This window comes from Geotrypetes seraphini, chromosome 3 (genome assembly GCF_902459505.1).
Source record: "Geotrypetes seraphini chromosome 3, aGeoSer1.1, whole genome shotgun sequence".
In the NCBI taxonomy this organism is placed as follows: domain Eukaryota; kingdom Metazoa; phylum Chordata; class Amphibia; order Gymnophiona; family Dermophiidae; genus Geotrypetes; species Geotrypetes seraphini.
In genome coordinates this window covers 150,304,633-150,326,187 of record NC_047086.1, presented here as the reverse complement: position 1 = coordinate 150,326,187, position 21,555 = coordinate 150,304,633, and the positions used below count along the sequence as shown (strand labels likewise).

At 44.9% G+C, this 21,555-nt stretch overlaps 1 protein-coding gene across 1 annotated transcript in view; it reads right to left on the bottom strand.

The window, feature by feature from the left end:
• Positions 1-21,555, bottom strand: part of MAN1A1 (mannosidase alpha class 1A member 1) — a 260,475-nt gene that overhangs the window by 216,237 nt on the left and 22,683 nt on the right. The window contains exon 2 of the mRNA XM_033939003.1: positions 19,861-19,957. Coding sequence (XP_033794894.1) covers positions 19,861-19,957 — 97 coding nt within the window. The remainder of the gene's footprint in view (positions 1-19,860; positions 19,958-21,555) is intronic.

Sequence of the window (21,555 nt, the reverse complement as noted above, 5' to 3'; positions counted from 1 at the left end):
TTTAGGTCGGCTAGTAACCATGCTAGAGGGGCCAGGTAAATGTTGAAAAGGGAGGGGGATAGTGGGGAGCCTTGTGAGACTCCGCAGGAGTTACGCCATTGATGGGAAAAGGTTCCGTTGCTGTGGACCTGATATGTGCTGTTGGTTAGGAAGTTTGAGAACCAATTAAGTACTTGGCCGGAGATGCCGATGGAGTCGAGGCAGCGGAGCATGATGTCGTGGTCGACCAGGTCGAAAGCGCTGCTTAGGTCGAATTGGAGTACGAGGGCGCTTTTGCCCAGTGAGAATAGGTGGAGGAGGTAATTGGTTAGAGCAGCTATGACCGTTTCAGTGCTGTGGTTTGAGCGGAAGCCGGATTGAGAGTCATGTAGGATGTTGAAATTTTCTAGGTAGTTTGTGAGGTCATGGTTAATGAGGCCTTCTATGAGTTTCTGGAAGAGTGGTATGTTAGCGATGGGTCTATAGTTGGCAGCGGAGGAAATGGGTTCTTTGTTGTTTTTGAGGTGGGGGGATACAAGAATGTGTCCGAGTTCAGTCGGGAAGAGACCAGTGGACAGGCATAGTGTGACCCAATTGAAGAGTTCGGCTTTGAATTGGGGGGGAGGGGTGGGCGGATTTAATGATGGCAGGTGGGCAGTTGTCTAACAGGTAGTTGGAGTTGGCGTATTTGGAGAAGAGTTTGAGAAAAAGGCTCCAGTCTGGGCGTTCGAAGGAGCTCCAGGTCATGTCGGCTCTTGAACCTGTTGTGTCTATTGCTGGAAGGTTGAATATTGTCTCGGTGTTGGGAGTAGTAAGAGATGATTTTAAGGTTTGGATTTTGTTGGCAAAGTGGTCAGCTAGGATTGTTGCGGGAGGCGGGAGTTCTGAGCTGGACCGTTTGTATGAATCGGTGTCTAGAAGGGAGTTAACTAATCTGAAAAGTGCTTTACTATTTAGAGTAGGGGTGTTGATGAGTTGGGAGTAATATTTGCTGCGTTTTTCGGCAATTAATTTTTTGTATTCGATGACTTTTTGTCGCCAGATAAGTCTATCATTGTCAGTCCCTGATTTACGCCATGTTCTTTCCAGTTTCCTTACTTTGCGTTTTAAGGCTGAGAGATCCGCATCAAACCATTTATTTGGGGGCCGAGGGGTTTTCTTGCGGAGTTTTAGGGGGGCGATGGTATTGAGGACTTGGTTGCTGAAGTTTTTCCAGTCAAGGTAGAAGTTGGGGTTGGGGTCGTGGTTAGGAGGGAGGGTGTAATGGGACCAGAAATCTACTGGATTGATTTTTTCTCTTGTCCAGGTCATCATCTTTGTTTGGTTATGTGTGTGCTTCCTGTCTGGTTGTTTTTTGAACCAGGATAGTTCAAAATGACATAGGAGGTGGTCGGACCAGGGGGTATTAGACCAATTTTGTTTAGTGAGATTTATGTTGGGGGTAGTGGAGGAGTTGGAAAGGAAGGTGATCATGTCAAGCTGGTGTCCCTTGTTGTGTGTTGTGGTAAGGGGGGGCTTGGTGAAGCCTATTGTTGTGAGGAAGGAGTATAAGTCTGCAACATTGGTGTTTTCTTCTTGCTCGAGGTGAAGGTTGATGTCTCCTGCTAGGAGGCTGTGGGTGCCAGCTGCTGAATTCGAGAGAAGGAATTCATAGTAGTCTTCTTTTGCTAGGTTCCATTTATTAGGGGGAATGTAGAATAGTGTGACGATGAGGTTATCGATGAGGTCAGTTTTGGAGATTTTGCAGGCCCTTTCTGCCAGGGCCAGCAGCACCTCTTCTCTCTTCCTTTTACCTCCCCCCTGTCCAGTAGTAGCCCTTCTCTCCTGTCCAGCAGGGCCTCTTCTCCTTTCCTTTTACCTCCCATGTCCAGCAGTACCCCTTTCCATGCTCCCCCTGTCCAGCAATACCCCTTCTCCCTTCCTTTTACCTCGCCTCTGTCCATGTTCTCCTTTCCTTTTACCTCTCCCCTATCCAGCAGTACCCCTTCTCCCTTCCCTGCTCCCCCTATCTTGCATCCGCTAGCTTTAGCTGCAGTTTCATCAGGCAGCCTCGGGGCATCATCAAAGTGGGCCGGCCTAGCAAACTAAAGCTAGCTGCCGCTGCTGATCCAGAAGTGAGAAGAAGAGGAGTCCCTGCAGAAGGCAGGAAGTCAGTTGGCGTCGGCGATCGGGGCAGAAGGCAGGAAATCAGCTGACTCCAGCACAGGTGATTGGCGACAGAAGGCAAGATTATTAAACCGCCGCACGAAACCGCCGTATGCACACACTCCTACTGTGCATGCGGCAGCATGGTAGCACAAAACACAGATGTACGGAGTTTCAAGTGTGCATGCGCTCTAAGGGTTTTATTATGATAGATAATGAAGTTGGTATGGTTTTGAATTGCTAACTGTCCTGTTTAATGCAGATGTTTAAGTATGAAAAAAAGTAATTTGCAGGAAATAAGAAGATACATGCCTGTTTTCGGGGAGCAGGTAGGGTAAAGAGTTGTATTATACAGACTGTATGGACTTTATACAGGTCCTTTATCTCAGTGTTCTTCAACTGCCGATCTGCAGAAATTTCCTGCCGGTCCCTGCAGGGCCGTCGAGATCAGAGGGGTCCGATTCAGTACTTGCCTGCAGCAGCGCAGCGATTCACTTCGGCAGCCTTGGGGCTTTTGCTGAATCACGGCCCGCCTCTGATGATGCAACTTCCTCTTTCCTCAGAGGCTGGTAAGACCCATCGAAGGACCCAAGGCTGCCTAAATGAATCGCTGCACTGCAGCAGGCAAGTACTGAATGCTGCCGGGAGGGGAGCAGAGGGAAGGGGAGGAAGCCACTGTTGGAGGCTGTGAAGCTGCTGGACAAGGGAAAATAAAGGAAGAGCTGCTACTGGACGTGGAGGGAGGGAGAAGGAGAGATGCTGCTGGGAGGGGAGGTGGGAAAGGGAAGATAAGAGAGTTACTGCTTGACAGGGAAGGAGAAACAAAGGAAGGAAACAGCAGGGAGATTTAGAAGAGGGGAAGGAGTCGGTGGAATGGAGAGATCAGATGAGGGATAGGGGAGAGACTGAGAAATGAGAGTACAGAGACTGATGCTGGGAAGGGGGTCAGCAGAGAAATAAGTAGAGAGGGAAAAAGATGCTAGAACTGGTGTAGGAGAGATAAAAATGAAGAGAACAGTGAAGCTGGAATGAATCATGTAAAAAGGAGAGAGGGGGTGTAGGCTGGCTGGAAAGCGGAGAAGGGCATAGAAAGAAGGCAGATACCATATGGAAGGAGGAGAGAGAGGGCAGACAATGGATGAAAGGGGCAGATGCTGGATTGAAGAGACAGAGAAGGCAGACACTGGAAGGAAGAGAGTGAAAAGAAGATGAAAGCAGAAACCAGAGACAACAAAAGGTAGAAAAAAATAATTTTATTTCTATTTTGTGATTAGAATATATCAGATTTAAAATATGTATCCTCCTTGAGCTGGTGTTAAACATAAATGCGGACTGCAAAGTCCAGGCGGTGCTTCTTTAGCTTCCAGCTTGCTTAGGGCTCTCTCTGACCAGGGGGCAGTTGCCCTAGTTGCACTCCCCTAACACTATTCCTGTCATGTGTGACTGCGGTATTCTGTTAGCATGATATTTCTGTGTAGCATTCTGTAATAATTTGGCATATTCAGTTTTCTTAATAGTAGAGGGGATATATGTGGAGGGAAGGGGAGATAGGGGTTTTGTTGATCCTTGCTCTGTATTTGTATTTATAAAATGAGAATTGTTTCTTTTGATACTTTAATAAAATACGTTCAATATAAAATCCTAACTATTTGAGGCTTTGCGGATGGGATCAGATGGTTTGCAGAAACCAAACTTGCGGGGACGTGGCGGAGACAGGATTTTTTATTTCAGGCTTAGTAGTTTGCCGGTCCACAAAATAATAATTTTATTTCCGGTGTAAAAAGGCTGAAGAACACTGCTTTATCTGATGTTGTTGACTATAGTATGTTATAACGTAACATTTTTCCTCCTGGGTGACGGAGCTTCCTGAATTCTATGGACCCTTCATGATGCCTGATTTCTCCAGTGATTGACTCTCTCCATAGAAACTTGACAACTTTCCAACTCTGGCTTCTACTAGAATTCTGAATACAGCACTGAGTGGGTAGTTTTAATAAATATCTGTAGAAATACAGCTTTAAACTAGTGCAAGAATAAAAAGCAGTTCTGCAAATTTCTCTGCTTTTGTTCTGATAGGAATGACTAGAGTTACCATATTTGTGAAGACAAAAAAGGAAAGATGGCCCTGCCCTGGCCCTGCTTCCAGCCCCACTCTTCTCCTAAGCAGCTGCTGGATACATGCAGTCATGGCTTTAACAAGCTATAATTATGTCCCATGTGAATTGCCCTCCATTACAATCCCCCATCTTTTCTTGGGCTGTTCCCAACTATCCCTCCATGATATATCAGACTTTGTTGTGAGTTTTGGACTTTATTCAAAAATGCATTTTTTTAAATACCTTTATTGTTTAGCTGTTTAATTTTTCTAATCATGTTTATCCCAAGTTCTGTTTTCTGCCTTCCTCTGTCTTAACTCTCATGCCAGGGTTTTGTGTCCATTTGTCATTTTTCTCTCACCTCCTGTCTTCATCTTCACTACTACATCCATCTCTAACATCAATTGCTTATTCTTCCTCTCAGAATTCTTCAATTTTTCTCCCTCTTCATTCATTCTTACTCTATAGTCTTCAATTTCCCTCATTTTACCGTCTACTCACAGCTTTCTATCTCTCTGCTCTTAAACCACACCTCTCATTCCTCTTTCTCTTATTCCCCAGTCTTTCACTAACTATGTCCTCTACCCCCTTCCATCCAGCATGTTCTTCTGTCTCCCAACTTCCATCCAGTGTGTCACCCCTCTCTGGGTTTCTCCTCACTTCCATCCAGCATCTCCCTATGACTTTTCCATTCAGCATGCCCCCTTTTTCTCTCCTTATCCATTTAGTGTGCCCCTCCTCCATCCTATCATCAAGCATATCCAGCATCTTCTCTCTGCCCCTTTTCTATCCAGTATGTCACCTTTTTCTTTCCTCATCCTTCCATTTAGCACACTATTTCTCCTCTCTCATCCTTTCATCCAGTATTTCCCCTTTCTCCCCATCCCCAGATTATTTTATTGTCCTTTTTTACGTTTTTTTTAGTTCAGTACACTGCTTTTACAGCAAAGTCAGTTTAGGCAATAATGCAGCCTTTAGAGTCTCCGTTAGAGTTGGGTTTTTTTTTTTTTCCCCCTCATATAGTTGGGTTTTAAGAAAGTGTTTCTGTGGGGAGGAGGCGCTAGTGAGCACTGACATGAATGGATGCCTAGAGACTGTGCTCTGGCAAAGGATATCGAAAAAGCCTCGAGAAATCATCTAATCCTTACCATCAACTTATTCCTTGCCCTATAACACCAACTTGACTATGGCTACAGGCAAGCCAAATAAGTGGAAGAGTATTGAGTTTTCATTGCCTGTAAAAAAAAACAAAAAAAAACAACAACTTTCTCCAACAAAAGCAATGAGGAGTCACCATCATCCATCATGGACCAAATTCGTGTCATAAGGGATCTTTTGGCAGACACCAAACAAGATGTTTCCGAGAATGAAGGATGATCTGGCAAGTATGAAAGAAGATCTTACTAATATCACAAATTAAACTGACATTCTAGAGTCTAAATCCAAGCCAAAGGAAGACTCGATCAAGCAATTTTTCCGGCAGGCCTTGCGGACTTCACAGCTAGAGTGGGCCCTGGAAGACTCTAATAATAGATCATACCGCAACAGCTTCCGTCTACTGGGCTTTCCAGAAGGCTGTGAAGTGTACGACCTAATACATTTCCTCCCACATTACTTCCTCAGATTCTCAAACTAAAGGAAGACAAGCCAGTTGGTTTTATAATGCATTCAGAGTACCATGACAAAATTCACAGCAGATACCCGAGACTGATTGTGATATCTTTGCTGTGCCACCACCAAGTTTTAAACTAAACTAAACTAAACCTTAGGTTTGTATACCGCGCCATCTCCATAAGCGTAGAGCTCGGCAGGGTTTACAGAGTTAGGAAGAAAGGAACTCCAAAGAAGGGTTATAGGAAAGGAACAAGAAGAAAGAGAGGGACAAGGGTCCTAAAGAGCAGGAGGTGTTAGATTTTTGAAAAGAGCCAAGTTTTCAGGTGTTTGCGGAAGAATTGGAGGGAGTTTGAATTTCTGAGCGGGGATGTGAGGTTGTTCCAGAGTTCTGTGGTTCTAAAGGGGAGGGATGTTCCTAGTTTTCCTGCGCGGGATATACCTTTTGTAGAAGGGAATGATAGTTTCAGTTTTTGGGAGGATCTGGTAGAGTTAGGGTTAGAGGAATTCCAAAGGAGTGGAATAATGGGAGGAAGGATGCCGTGTAGAATCTTGAAGGCTAAGCAGGCACATTTAAAGAGGACTCTGGAGTATACTGTAAGCCAGTGGAGCTTGGACAGGAGTGGATAGACGTGGTCTAACTTGCCTTTTGCAAAAATAAGCTTAGCCGCGGCATTCTGAATTAGCTGAAGTCTATGGAGGTTTTTCTTAGTTAGGCTTATAAAGATGGAGTTGCAATAATCCAGTCTAGAGAGGATGGTGGATTGAACAAGGACGGCGAAGTGAGAATGATGAAAGCAGGATCCCACTTTCCTCAGCATATGAAGGCTAAAGAAGCATTTTTTTACCAAGGAGTTGAGGTGATCATTAAAGGAGAGAGAGGAGTCTATGATGATGCCCAGGACTTGAAAACTCGAGCTGAAGAGTGGGGCCGGAGGAGGGTAAATGATCTAATAATGGGCCGAGTCAAAGTAATTTTGTTTTGGATTCATTCAGTTTCATTTGTACAGATTGGGCCCAGGATTGGAGGTTCATTATACATGCAGATATGTTCTCAGCGAGGTTAGTGAAGTTCAAGTCTGTCTCGAGGAGGATGAGGATGTCGTCAGCATAGGTGTAGAGAGTTTCTAGGGGGGATAGGTGGAGGAGTTTCAGAGAGGACATGTAGATGTTGAAAAGGATAGGAGAGAGGGGTGAGCCTTATGGGACTCCACATATTGGCTTCCAGGGGGAGGATGAGGTGCCGTTTATGTTACGGTGTAGGAGTGAAAACGTAGGAATTTCGAGAACCAATCTAGGACTATGGAGCTTATGCCTATTTCGGAGAGTTGGAAGATTAGGATATCATGATGGACGACGTTGAAAGCTGTGGAGAGGTCGAATTGTAAAAGAACAGCAAATTTATTTCGGGAATGGAGCTGTTGCACCTTGGAGATTAGTGAGGCCAATAGGGATTCGGTGCTGAAGTTGGGTCTGAAGCCGAATTGGTGGGGTAGGAGAATAGAGAATCTTTCTAGGTAGGATGAGAGTTGAGTGGATATGATAGATTCTAACATCTTGGTTAGGAGAGGGATGTTTGCTATTGGGCGGTAATTGGATGGTGTGGAGGGGTCAAGGTCAGTCTTTTTCAGTAGGGGGGGTCAGTGCAATATGTCCCATTTCAGAGGAGAAAAGGCCCGATGTTAGGGCAGAGTTTATAAGTTTGGTGAGGGAAGTGATGGCCTGTGTAGAGATATTCTCAAATAGGTAGGAGGGGAAAGGATCCAAGGTGCACCTGCAAGTTTTTAGTTTGAGGCAGAGTTTGGAGACTTGCGATTCGGAAACAAGCTCGAAGACGGTCCAGGATCTGTCAGCTGGAATGGGATTGGAGACAGGTAGGGTAGGGTTGAGGTCAGTAGAGGTCAGGGAGTTGTAGGAGACTGTAGGAGGGAAGGAGCATCTTAGGGTGGTAACCTTTTCATTGAAGAATTTTGCTAGGGCATCGGCTGATAGGGACAAGGGGAGCAAGGATGGGCCTTTTTTGTAGTTAAGGAGCACCAAATGTTAAACAACGCACTGATCTGGTTGTTGGATCTGGAGATCTTATCTCCGAAGAAGTTCTTCCTGGCTTTTTTTAGTGTTGAATTGTAGAGTTTGATATTGACCCTCCAGGTCTGTCTATCTGAAGGAGATTTAGATTTTTTCCATTTGCGCTCCACAGCGCGACATTTCTGTTTCAGTTCTCTGTGAAACGGTAGGTACCAGGGGGCCTTTCGGGGATAGGAGATGGTTTTAGTGGATATTGGAGCAAGGGAATGGTAGATAGATTCGGAGATGGAGATCCAGTTACGCCTGTAGGATTCGGAGTCTGTAGGCTTAGGATTGGAAGAGAGTTGGTTGAGGAATTTGGACCAGAATAGATCGCTCGAAGTTTTTTTGCGGAAGGTTATGGAATGGGAGGAACGGGATGGGGATTCAAGGTGTGACATGAAAATGGGGAGACAGGTAACCCCTAAGAAGTGGTCAGACCAAGGGACTTGTTCCCAACGAGTGTCATCGGTTGAAGTTTTGAAGGCGGTAAGATCGAGGAAAGTGGTGAAGTCTAGTGTGTGGCCCTTTTCGTGGGTTGGAGAGGAGGTAGGTGAGGGGAAACCTAGAGAGGTAAGGAAATTGTTAAATTCAATCGTGTCCTTGCTGGTGGTATCGTCAAGGTGGAGATTAATATCACCAACGATCAGTAGTCTTTGAAATTTAAGGAAGGCATTTGTTATGGTCTCAAAGATGAGATTGGAGGAGTTGATCCAAGGGGTAGGTGGGTGGTATAGTAACAATATGCCCAATGGGTGGGTGCGGAGTTCATCATTGACTGAGGCAAGCATATATTCTAGAGAGGCGTGAGTGCCCTTCTCAAGGAGCTGGACGTCAAAGAAAGATTTATAGAGGAGTGCCAGTCCTCCTCCTTTTCGATTGGATCTGGGAGAGAAGAGACCTTGATAACCGGGGGGGGGAGGAGTTCGTTTTGTGTGAATAGATCGTCTTTGGCGATCCATGATTCCGTGATGCACAGGAATCCAGTGTTGAGCTCATCTAGAAGGTCCTTCAAGATTTGGGTCTTGTTACATGCAGATATGGCATTGCAATAAAGTGTTGGGACTGGGGTGAGAGAGTCAGAGGCAGCGTTGGGAAGATTGGCAGGGGGCAAGGGCTTTAGTGAATCTTGGTTGACTTTTCGGGGGGTTTTCTTAAAAGGGGGATTTCTGGTGTGTATCAGTGTGGGGATTCTGAGGCCAGGGCAGATGTTATTGGTGTTTGCGGGGTTGAGTAGGTTGGGAGAGGGAGGTTTCAGACAGAGGGAAGTATAGAGAGGTGAGCTGAGTAGGAGGAGAAGGAACCAGAAGGATGGATTCATGGTGGGGTTAGGACTAGGTGGATTGGTGCGTGAGAGTCTGCGGCAGGGGCTAAGGGAGGAGCGGGAGGCTTAATTAGACTGGCTGAGAGAAGAGCCAAGAGTTGGAAAGAGAGGTTATTTTTATTTTTATTTTTTTGGGGGGTAAATCAGAGGAGGAGCCTTAGCAGTGAAAGCAATTAGCAGCTAGACACTTTTCATATGGAGCTTAAAACGGAGAGGCTTGGGCAATAGATGACTAACAGGAAAGATTGTGCAGCCAGGGTTTGTGTGTAGCCCGAGGATGTGCTGGGGGGGGGGAAATAGGGGCAACAAAAGTGAATACTGGTAAACCTTTGGCAATAATACAGTTTGGCACTAAGCAAAAGCATAGACAGTAATAAAATTTGGCACTAAACAAGAGTATAGACAGTAATAAAATTGGCATCAGGCGGAATCCGGGTTGGGAGGGTTAAACGGAAGAGCTGTGAGAGCAGGAACGGTGGACTGTCGGCCCTGAACACAGGGCAAAAGAAGAAGAGTGAGCCGGTGGGCGGAGTCAGGCCCGATGTCATGCTGTGCTGCAGAGTCGGGCTGAGGAAGGAGGGACAAAATGGAAGCCTTCTTCCTCCTTCCTTTGCCTGCAGAAGAGCAGGAATGGTGGTCTGTCGGCCCTGAACACAGGGCAAAAGAAGAAGAGTGAGCGGGTGGGCGGAGTCAGGCCCGATTTCACGCTGTGCTGCAGAGTCGGGCTGAGGAAGGAGGGACAAAGTTTTGAAGATAATGCAGCATGCCAAGCTACATGCTCCGATAATGTTTCAAGTTTATTATCACATTTGATTAATCGCCTACTCCAAATTCTAAGCGATGTACAAGTCAATAAAAATCACAATCAAGGGAAACAAATGTAGTTTAACTAAACATGATAAAAAACAACTTAGGGAGAGGATCCAAGATGGCTGCCGCTATCTGTTGCTGACAAGACGCTGGGGAGTGTCTTTCTTACCTGCCAGAAATAATGCCGAAGAGAAGGGGTAGGAGCGTTGGTGGAGCCTCCCAGCGCTCGAGCCCCAGTGCTCGAGTCACTGTCGACAACATTTTCCGACGTCTTCAAAGCGAGTCGAGTTGTTTGGGGAATCGCCCGTTTGGAGCGCCGGCTGAGAGTAGTGCTTCGGCAGATACCCCCGGGCTGGTCGTCACGCTGAGCCCCGACATCAGGATGCCTCCCCTACAGCCGTTGCCGCTGGGAGCTAGCTCTCCGAGGGAGGAGAGCATGTCTGAAGAGGCAGAGTTTTCTTCTCGAGAGGCCAGTGAATTGGAGGGCTCGCTGCAGGGAACATCACAAGGGGAATTTCTCCTTGTAAAAGAACCAGCGACTGGGACAACTGTGCTTAAGGGTCAACAAGGCACAGGGGAGGTAAAACACTCAGATGAACCAACTAACATTGCACAAGTATTTTCCTTTGCCCCTATCTGACCCCCAGAGGTTACATTGGAATCGTTATGGGATTTGGTTTCTAGTTTGGGTAATTCTCTCAGTCCTCAGATAAAGAACTTGGAAAAAGAATTAGAATTCCAGAAAGAAGAAATCAAAATTGTGAAACAGGACATCGTAGTAATAAAAATTGAGACTCAAGAAGAAAAGAAAGACTTAAAAATGTTTAACCCCCAGAGACCCAGTGTTGTAATATTACAACATCACATTTAAGGCTACAAAATAAACCCTCCCCCATTTTTTTTCTTTTTAAAACTTCATGTACATTACTAATAGAACCTATTGTTCAGTTCTGCAACACCATTGGATGGTTGAATGTGTACCGTATTTTCACGCATATAACGCGCGCGTTATACGCGTTTTTACCTACCGCGCATACCCCTCGCGCGTTATATGCGTGAGCGCAGTATACAAAAGTTTTAAAACATAGTTCCCACCCCGCCCGACGCCCGATTCACCCCCCCAGCAGGACCGCTCGCACCCCCACCCCGAACGACCGCTCGCACGCGCTCCCACCCGCACCCGCATCCACGATCGGAGCAAGAGGGAGCCCAAGCCCTCTTGCCCGGCCGACTCCCCGACGTCCGATACATCCCCCCCCCCCCCGGCAGGACCACTCGCACCCCCACCCCGAAGGACCGCCGACTTCCCGACAATATCGGGCCAGAAGGGAGCCCAAACCCTCCTGGCCACGGCGACCCCCTAACCCCACCCCGCACTACATTACGGGCAGGAGGGATCCCAGGCCCTCCTGCCCTCGACGCAAACCCCCCTCCCCCCCAACGACCGTCCCCCCCAAGAACCTCCGACCGCCCCCCAGCCGACCCGCGATCCCCCTGGCGACCCCCACGACCCCCCACCTCCCTTCCCCGTACCTTTGGTAGTTGGCCGGACAGACGGGAGCCAAACCCGCCTGTCCGGCAGGCAGCCAACGAAGGAATGAGGCCGGATTGGCCCATCCATCCTAAAGCTCCGCCTACTGGTGGGGCCTAAGGCGCGTGGGCCAATCAGAATAGGCCCTGGAGCCTTAGGTCCCACCTGGGGGCGCGGCCTGAGGCACATGGGCCCAACCCGACCATGTGCCTCAGGCCGCGCCCCCAGGTGGGACCTAAGGCTCCAGGGCCTATTCTGATTGGCCCACGCGCCTTAGGCCCCACCAGTAGGCGGAGCTTTAGGATGGATGGGCCAATCCGGCCTCATTCCTTCGTTGGCTGCCTGCCGGACAGGCGGGTTTGGCTCCCGTCTGTCCGGCCAACTACCAAAGGTACGGGGAAGGGGGGTGGGGGGGTCGCGGGTCGGCTGGAGGGGCGGTCGGAGGTTCTTGGGGGGGGCGGTCGTTGGGGGGGAGGGGGGTTTGCGTCGAGGGCAGGAGGGCCTGGGATCCCTCCTGCCCGTAATGTAGTGCGGGGTGGGTTAGGGGATCGCCGTGGCCAGGAGGATTTGGGCTCCCTCCTGGCCCGATATTGTTGGGGAGTCGGCGGTCCTTCGGGGGGAGGGATGTATCGGACGTCGGGGGGGGGGGCATCAGGCTTTCAGGATGGGGACAGACCTTCAAGGGGGGACAGTGCATGGAAGTCAGGGGGGGTGAACGGAGAGTCGGGACAGCGCACGGAAAGTCAGGGCGGGCGAAAGGAGCGTCGGGCAGCATGCGCGGTATACCCGTGAGCGCGGTATACCAAAGTTTTTGTACATATCATCGTGATTTCTGCGCGCTATACCCGTGTGCGCGTTTTATACGGGTGCGCGTTATTTGCGTGAAAATACGGTAAATAGGTCTGTTTATCTGGCCATGAAGTCATACAACCCTGTTGCCTGCTTTGGAGTATATCATCTTGTTGTTTTGGACGGGATACATCAGGACTAAAGTAAGTAAAAAGCTTGAAATTTTTTTTTATGTGATCATTAATATGTGTAGATCATGCAGATTTTATGACATCATTGAATATACTGATTTTAAGAGATTTAGAGCTGGTTATTTCTATGTTGTAATTTTACAACAGTGGGTCAAAGTGATAGCAAGGTTTTGTCTGCACTCCCCTGAGAACCAGTGTTGTAATATTACAACATCACATTTAAGGCTACAAAATAAACCCTCCCCCATTTTTTTTCTTTTTAAAACTTCATGTACATTACTAATAGAACCTATTGTTCAGTTCTGCAACACCATTGGATGGTTGAATGTGTAAATAGGTCTGTTTATCTGGCCATGAAGTCATACAACCCTGTTGCCTGCTTTGGAGTAATGATGTCCATTCCCTCTGCACACCACTGGAGTACTTTCAGAAGTTTGTGACAGAAGATATGATCAACGCTCTGGCAGATAACACAAATCAGTACAGTTTTCAGAAGAAAGGATCATCTATAAACACAAACACAAAGGAAATAGAGCAGATGATTGGCATGTATCTGAAGATGGGTCTTGTCCAAATGCCTGGAGTCCGTATGTACTGGGAAGCAGACACAAGATACAGTCCTGTCGCTGATGTAATGTCACGAAACAGATTCCAGTCTCTGTTGACATCATTACATTTTGTGAACAATCTAACCGTGTCTGAGATGGAACAAAAAAGTGACAAACTCTGGAAACTCAGACCATGGCTTGATGCTTTCAGAGAGAAATGCCTAAAAGTGGTCCCTGAAGAACATAACTCTGTTGATGAAATGATGATCCCTTTCAGGGGGAAATTCAGCAGCATCAAACAGTACATGCGTGGCAAGCCAAACCCATGGGGGTTCAAGCTGTGGGCAAGGACTGGAATCTCTGGTATACTTTGTGATTTTGATGTGTACCAAGGCAGTGTGAATGGAATACGGGCAAGATCTGAACTTGGACTATCAGGGGATGTTGTGATGAAACTTGCTTCCACACTTCCACATAGTCACAACTACAAACGCTCCACCTCCGACCTCCCTCCCTCCGCAATCACTCTAGCCGACCACTTCGCGAACAAATTCCACACTCTAAAACTGTCTCTTTCAGCTCACAGCCCCGATCCCCCACTCAACCTACGCGCAGCAGATACTGAAGGTTCAATAGCCGACATGTCCTGGACCTCCTTTGTAAATCCTGACTGGAATCTATTCCTCGAACTTTATTCTAAATACGCCAATTCCAACTGCCTATTAGATACTTGTCCTCCCACCATCATGAAATGCGCCCCCCCCATCATTCAAAGCAGAACTCTTCAATTGGGTATCTCTATGCCTGTCCACGGGATACTTCCCGTCCGAACTTGGCCACATCCTCATTTCCCCAATCCCTAAACAACCCAAGGAGCCAATCTCTTCCATCACCAACTACAGACCCATCGCCAACATACCACTCTTCCAAAAACTCATGGAAGGTCTTGTCAACAACAACCTTACGAATTACCTCGACAAGTTCAATATTCTTCATGACTCCCAGTCCGGTTTCCGCCCAAATCATAGCACCGAAACCGTCCTAGCTGCCCTGACAAATTACCTCCTCCACCTGTTCTCTCTGGGTAAAAGCGCCCTGATACTTCAATTCGACCTGAGTAGTGCCTTCGACCTGGTCGACCACGACATTATGCTCAACTGCCTTGACTCCATCGGCATCTCCGGACAGGTAATAGATTGGTTCACAGGCTTCCTAACAAACCGTACCTACCAGGTCCACACTAATGGAGCCTTCTCCCACCACTGGCGTAACCCTTGTGGAGTCCCACAAGGCTCTCCCCTATCCCCCTCCCTATTCAATATTTACTTGACCCCTCTGGCACGAAGCCTAGCAAACTCTAACCTAAAATCGTTCATATACGCAGATGACATCACCATCATTGTCCCCATTACCTCACTCACTCTAGAAACGGAAAAACTCATCGCATCTATCCTCACCAAGTTAGAACTGTGGACCTCAAAACTCAAATTAAAATTGAACTCTGAAAAAACCAAAATCTTCCTAGCGAGTCCCAACCACAAATTAACAAACACTTCCCTCAGATTGAATGGGCTAGATTACCCTATCTTACCCACCATAAAAATCCTTGGAGTCATCCTGGACCGCACCCTAACCTTCGATGACCATACCAGTGCCCAGGTGAAAAAATGTTTCTGTACCCTCTGGAAACTGCGCACCATCAAACGCTACTTCGACCACCAAGCCTTCCGTCTACTCGTTCAATCTCTGGTATTAAGCATATTAGACTACTGCAACATTATTTACCTGGGATCCTATAAAAATACCATCAAACGTCTTAGAACAGTCCAAAATGCGGCCGTCCGCCTCATCTATGATCTCAAAAAATACGACCATGTTAGCCCCTACTACACCAAACTCCATTGGCTTCCAGTTGAGGCAAGGATCATCTTTAAGTTCGCCTGCCTCTGTTTCAAAACTCTTACAGGATCTTCCCCAATCTACTTGTCTGAGCACCTTGAAATAGCAGGCCCCTCTCGCACACGAAACGCCCACCTATTCACCTTTCCCTCCCTAAAAGGCTGCCTCTACAAGAGATTCATTGATAGAACCCTAGCATTCCAAGCGGGCAAATGGAACAATTGCCTTACCGCCCTCATCTCCAACTCCCCGCCCTACCACCTGTTCAGGAAGTCACTAAAAACCTACCTCTTCGACAAATTCCGCTAACGCTGCCTTCCCTCCTTCCCTGCATCCTCCTGACCTCGACATGCCTCCATTCCCTCTGACTACGCCCTCCTCCCAAGCCACTATGGCCTCTCTTTCTCAATTTCTGTTTTACCTAATTGCCCTGCCTTTTCATTGCCTCCATTTACCACCGCTATAACATGTAACATCGCTATATACGTACTGTCTCTTCTTTAGTATATGCCTTTTTATTATTGCTATTTATGTAACATCTCTGTAAATGTAACAACACTGTAATATGTATCATCGCTGTAAATGTACAGTCTCTTCTATTGTTAACCGCATTGAACTTCCATGGTATTGCGGTATACAAGAATAAAGTTATTATTATTATTATTATCTATGCAGACAACTTTTTCACCAGCATCCCATTGATAGTTAGGCTGCTGGATTGTGGAATTCATTACACAGGAACAGCCAGACAAGTGCGCCTTCCAAACTGTAATCTTGAGGATGAGAAAAGCTTGAAGAAAAAGGGAAGAGGAAGCTTTGATGTCAGAGTGGAGTCAAATCACAACATTTGTGCTGTGAAATGGTTTGACAACAGACAGGTTACACTTGTGTCTTCCTTTGCTGGCCCACAACCAGTGGAGAAGATTCAACGCTGGGACAAAACTGCCAAAAGATTTGCGCTAACATGAAATTTTTTGTGCAAAAACACGAAATTTCTTGATTACCGCTGATAGAAGTCAATGGGCGCTTCACAGGGAAAAATTTGCGTTTTTATATGATACTCATTTTTTGTATTAAATTGATAATAAAAATTACTTTTTTCTTTATTATACTATTGTTGTTGTGTATATACATAAACTTAGGTGGGTCTTTATAAGCTGTAAAGTACAAATAAACTTTTAATTATTCCTTACATGTGTTCAGAGAGAGAGTGACACTATTGAAATTCTGCTACCTTACAGGCCCAGCGTTGCAATTTTACAACATCCTCCCCAAAAGTTACTAAAATGTCAAAATAAAAAAAAACACTGATTTAGGGATCACAAGCCTCCTATAACAACATGTGAACGTTCGAAAAAATTTTTTTTACATTTTTTTCTATATTTGGGTCTCTGGGGGTTAAGAGTAACCAAGATTTAATTGTGAAAGATAATCTTATTATGAGAAGAAAATTAGAAGTACTTGAAAATAATAGTCGGTTTAACAATCTGCGTTTGATTAATTTTCCAAAGGTCATGTCAATTTCTCCAGGAGAAATGATAAAATGTTACTTTCTGGAAAATTTAAAAATTCCTGAGAGTTCATTGCCACCATTGTCAAGAGTGTACTATTTGCCTAATAAAAAAAAATCAGGATTCTCAAAAAAAAGATGAGGATGGTAGACCACAGGAAAATCCTTTGGATGTTACTGCTTTATTGGAACAATCTGATAGAGAGGTGGCTAGTCCAGCCACTCTTACTGACTGTAGCTTTGGCTCCAGACAGAGATTGGATTCTTAAACTTTTCTTTAAAAATAGATCCAGAGATTTCCTTGGCTTCCATATTCAAGTTTTTCCTGATGTTTCGAGAGAAACTCAAAAAAGGAGGGAATTAAAACCAGGTGTGACCCAGATGGGGGGATTATTTTTTCTTAGATATCCTTGTAAGTGTGTAATTAGGTATAATTCCCTTAAATATATTTTCTTTGAACCGTCTCATTTGACTGCCTTCCTCTCCATGAAGCGCCTTGAAAAAGGAGAAACATCAGTGTCTTAATTAATTTAAGCTCTCTTTCAGCACAGATGACGTGTTTTGGTTTAATTTTGTTATTGTACTATATTTACTCCTAATTCCTTAATCTTGGATCCATTGTTGAGGACTAGTGTACGATTAAGTTGGATTTATTACCTTTTATGTAATTTTGGTTTATTTTCAAGTTTGAGAATAATCAATGATATGTTTTCTTGATTGCACTTTTCTGTACAAGATTGTATGCTTGTTAAAATTTCAAAAATTTATAAATAAATAAAACAACAACAAAAAAAAAACAACAACTTATTCAAACACAATGAAACAATAGGAAAGACAGGAAAAGAAATACAAACTAATTAATATAAGAAAACAATTAAGGGTTGAACAGTATGGACGGAAAAGACAAAACTGATAAAAGGTTTAAAAGTAAACAGAAGAGCAAAAGGCAATTCATTTAGATATTGAATGCATCTTTAAAAAGAAAACTCTTGAGTTAGCTCTTAAATTTTTCCAAATTCTCTTCCTGTCTTAAGTAAATTGGAAGTGAATTCCATGTCTGAGGAGTCGTAACAGTAAAGATAGATTGCCGTCTTGTGTTGATAATTTTAAGAGAGGGAATGACCAATAAATGTTGGTCATTTGATCTCAATAATCTAGATGACATATATGGTGTCAATGCTTTATATATAAAAGCTGGGGTTTTGAATATTAGAGATTTGAAAGTAAGCAAACATAATTTATATAGAATACGATGTGCCATTGGAAGCCAATGTGCTTTATTAAGTAAGGGGGTTACATGATCAAACTTCTTTGCTTTCATAATAAGCTTAATGGAGGCATTCTGGATGATCTGTAGACGCCTAATTTCCTTTTCATTTTTGTACCTGATCTAGCCAAGGAATCTGCCAAAAGACTGAAGTAATTATTATCATATCATCCCAAATTGTTGGCTATCAGCGCCAAGTAAAGAATGTTATACCCTGCTCGCCTACGGGTCACTTATAAGAACTCCATTAAGGACTTTACTAACCTGCTGGAACTGGCTGAATTTATTGAAGTTCATGCAATGTCTATAGACAAAATGTGACTATAAACAACAAAAAAAGGGGGGGTCTCATTTCTTATAACAAATTCAGCCTACGTTTACTAAGAACAAGAACATAACCATAGTAAGTTCAATTAACATGTTTGATACTGGCTATTCTATCTAATTAAAATGATGCTGTAGATAAGAGGGCAATTGGGAACTAACTGATCATGTTACTCTTTCAATATAGTATTCATGTTACGCAGATCAATTTCAGCTTGACATTCTATTTATATAAGAATGGCACCTATCAGCAACTGAGTCTGTCAAAATTACAACAAAATGGTCTTATCATCCATTATTTTCACAGGCCACTGGAAAAAAATGGATTACATTAATAAGAAAACTACCAGATATTAAAATTATATCACATACTATTGACTCAGGGGGAAGATTGATTAAAATCAACCTAGACATTGACTCTATTAACATTTCTGTCATCAATATACATGCACGACATATTGACAATCCAGCATTCTTAGACAAATTGGCTGATATGATATTACAAACAGGTGATTCTCCCTGTATCTTAGGAGGTGATTTCAATCTGATCATGAATCCTGATCTGGATAGAAAATTAAAGCATGAACAGGCAGAGCAGGGCGACGCCAAAGAACTACTAACTTTCATTACTTCTCTAGACTTCCTTATGCCACCCCCAGAAAGGACCCGCCAAAAAGGTCACCAACTAGTAACCTTTTCTTCCAAAGAACTAGCCCATCCCAAAATACTTTGGCACCAACCCACCTGGACTGATTCTCCATTTCCCATGACAATGCATTCTTAATACTAAGATCAATGATCTCTGAGGGTTGGCATCCTCACTCACCCTTCCCCTCCTAATCTTCCTTGTAGATTGCTAACAGCTTTATTTACAGATGATGTCATTTTGACCATGTCATCTTGACCTGACTTTGTGGCTTTCTTGTGGCTCAGGCATTTCTTGGAATGTCTCAGAATAGAACATCCACCATTTGTCACAGTCAGCAGATGTTTGCCAGCTTCTAGGGCAAAGATGAAGTCCTCTTGCAAAAGTATTATTTGAGTTGACAGGAAAATATGCACTTTTTGCACAGTTCATAGACCTTATGGTAGGTTTGATTCAGCAGCACAATGCCCTTCCTGAGGGTCTCCTAAGGGTCTTTTTCCCTCTCAATACTCTGATGGCCTGATGATCCAGGTTTAGAAACTAACTTAGCCAAGTCAGTCACCATTCCTGCAAGTTTGAATTCATTAAGAGAAGTTACAACAGTTAACTCCTTCCCAGCTGTTTCTATTCCAAAGAAAGCTGGTGCTGCTACTGGCAACAAAATCTGAGAGCCAACTGCTTCCAGGGCTTCCTTTCCAAGCTGCACCTCCTTGATCTGCTCTTCGGCATTCAACTCAGTGCCCTGAGCCGATAGCACTCTGGAATTGGGTGGGGGTGGAGTGCTCAACCAGCTGCTGGGCCAAATCCTCCTGCAGCAGACCAGAAGTCGCTGCTAGCTCTGAAACTGGAGAGTTCAATATGAATGCCAATATCAGCTGCTGCTTCAATTCAGGCTTGGGTGGAGGCTCGGAGGGATAGCTCTACACCTTTCCTTTCCTCTTCGGAGACATATCCAATTAAAAAGAACAGGACAAAAACTCAAGAGGAATCTGGAGCTCAGCTAAACACAACCACACAGGTAAACATGGTGTTGAATATTTTAACCTCATTTTCTGTACTACCACCTTGCTTAAATAAAAAGTTTGAAAATTTAATATAAGTAACAAAAATAAACATTACTCACCAAATAAATTACTTGAATGTCCTTGTTTTGATACAGGTTTCAGTTCATTTAATCCCCATGCATAACGCTTATAATTATCCCAGGAATATTTCATCATCTGAGAAAAGGAAAATATGGATTATGTTAATTCTGTCAAAAACTATAACTGCAATATTAATTAAAATGATAAAGTACTTAAATAACCTACTTCAAGTTTAACTTTACTGCATAATTAAAAAGCACAGCTCACTCAAAACATTTTAACAGCTTTAAAATTAGTTTCAATACAGAACATACATAATCAAGAAGGTATGTTGTTTGCCAATATTCTTGCTCCTTATATTCCAATTTTACTCGCATATGATAAGCACTGGTCAGACCTCTGGCACCTTCACAGAGGCTACAATAGTCCTCTTGAAACCTGGCAAAGTTCCCCTTTCAACATCAAGTTAAAGACCATCACTGATAAATACTGATGCAAAAATCTACACCAAACTGCTGGCCCCCAGAATACAGCTGGTTATGCCATCACTCATTTCAGCTGATCAAAATGGTTTTATGCAAGGTCGTCTTCCTAGTGACAATTCCCATGTATTAACCAATGTGCTCTCACAGGCATCTCTCTCCTCTACCCCCATAGTGGTCATTGCCCTAGACGCAGAGAAAGCTTTTGACCGCATAGAATGGTCACATCTATTCTCTGTGTTCCAGTGGTTTCATTTCCCAACTGCTTTTATTGCTATGGTAAAAATTTTGTACTCCAACCCCACTACAAAAATTTTCGTTAATGGCTTGTTTTAAGACCTATTTCACCCGAAACATGGTGCTAGACAGTAGTACTGCCCGATTCGTGATTCAAATCGATTCTCCGATTCACTTTGGGTGAATCGATTCGAATCGGTTTGTTATTGCATAAAATCGGACTTACCGATTCGTTGGCCCCTCGCAGACCCGTTCGGGATTTCCTTCTGCCACCGGAGTCCTTGCTTCGATGTAACTTCCGGTTTTGCAAAAAACGGAAGTTACATCGAAGCAAGGACTCCGGCAGAAGGAAATCCTGAACGGATCTCTGCGTACAGATCGGGGCAGCAAGGCTCTCAACTTCCTGGCAGCAAGGCTCTCTCCTCTCCTCCCTGGCCAGGCAAAAGCAGTGGTAGCGAATGCAACTCACTACCCTGCCGCTACTCCGGGCGTCTTCTCTCCATTCGGCCGCCCAAGCAGAAACAGGAAGTTTTCACTGAGGGCGGGCCGCAGTGGAGAGAAGATGCGAGGAGTGCTGGCAGGAGTGGATCGCTATCGCCAGGGCAGACTTCTTACCAGATGCATCCCTCCTGCCAGACTCTCTTTGGGAAAGGTGCAGGGGTGTGGTGGTGGGGCTTAGAAGTGCCATAAAAAAATAAAAAAGGCAAATGGAGGGAGAGGGGAGATGGTGGACTGGAGGAGAGATGGGGAAAAGATAGATGGGAGAAATAGACTTGGAGGAGATCATGGAGAGGGGAGATGAGGGGAAGGATAGAAAAAATAAAGATCTAAAAACAGGAGAGGGAGAGAGATGGTGGACAATGGGATTTAGGGAGGGAAGGAACAGAAAGGAAGAGAAGTTGGACACAAGGGATAGTGTGGAAGGGAGGGATAGATATACTGGATAGGAGGGTAGTTGGGAAAAGAAAGGGGGACATGGTGGACCCTGGGGTGGTGGGGAAGGAGAGAGATGAA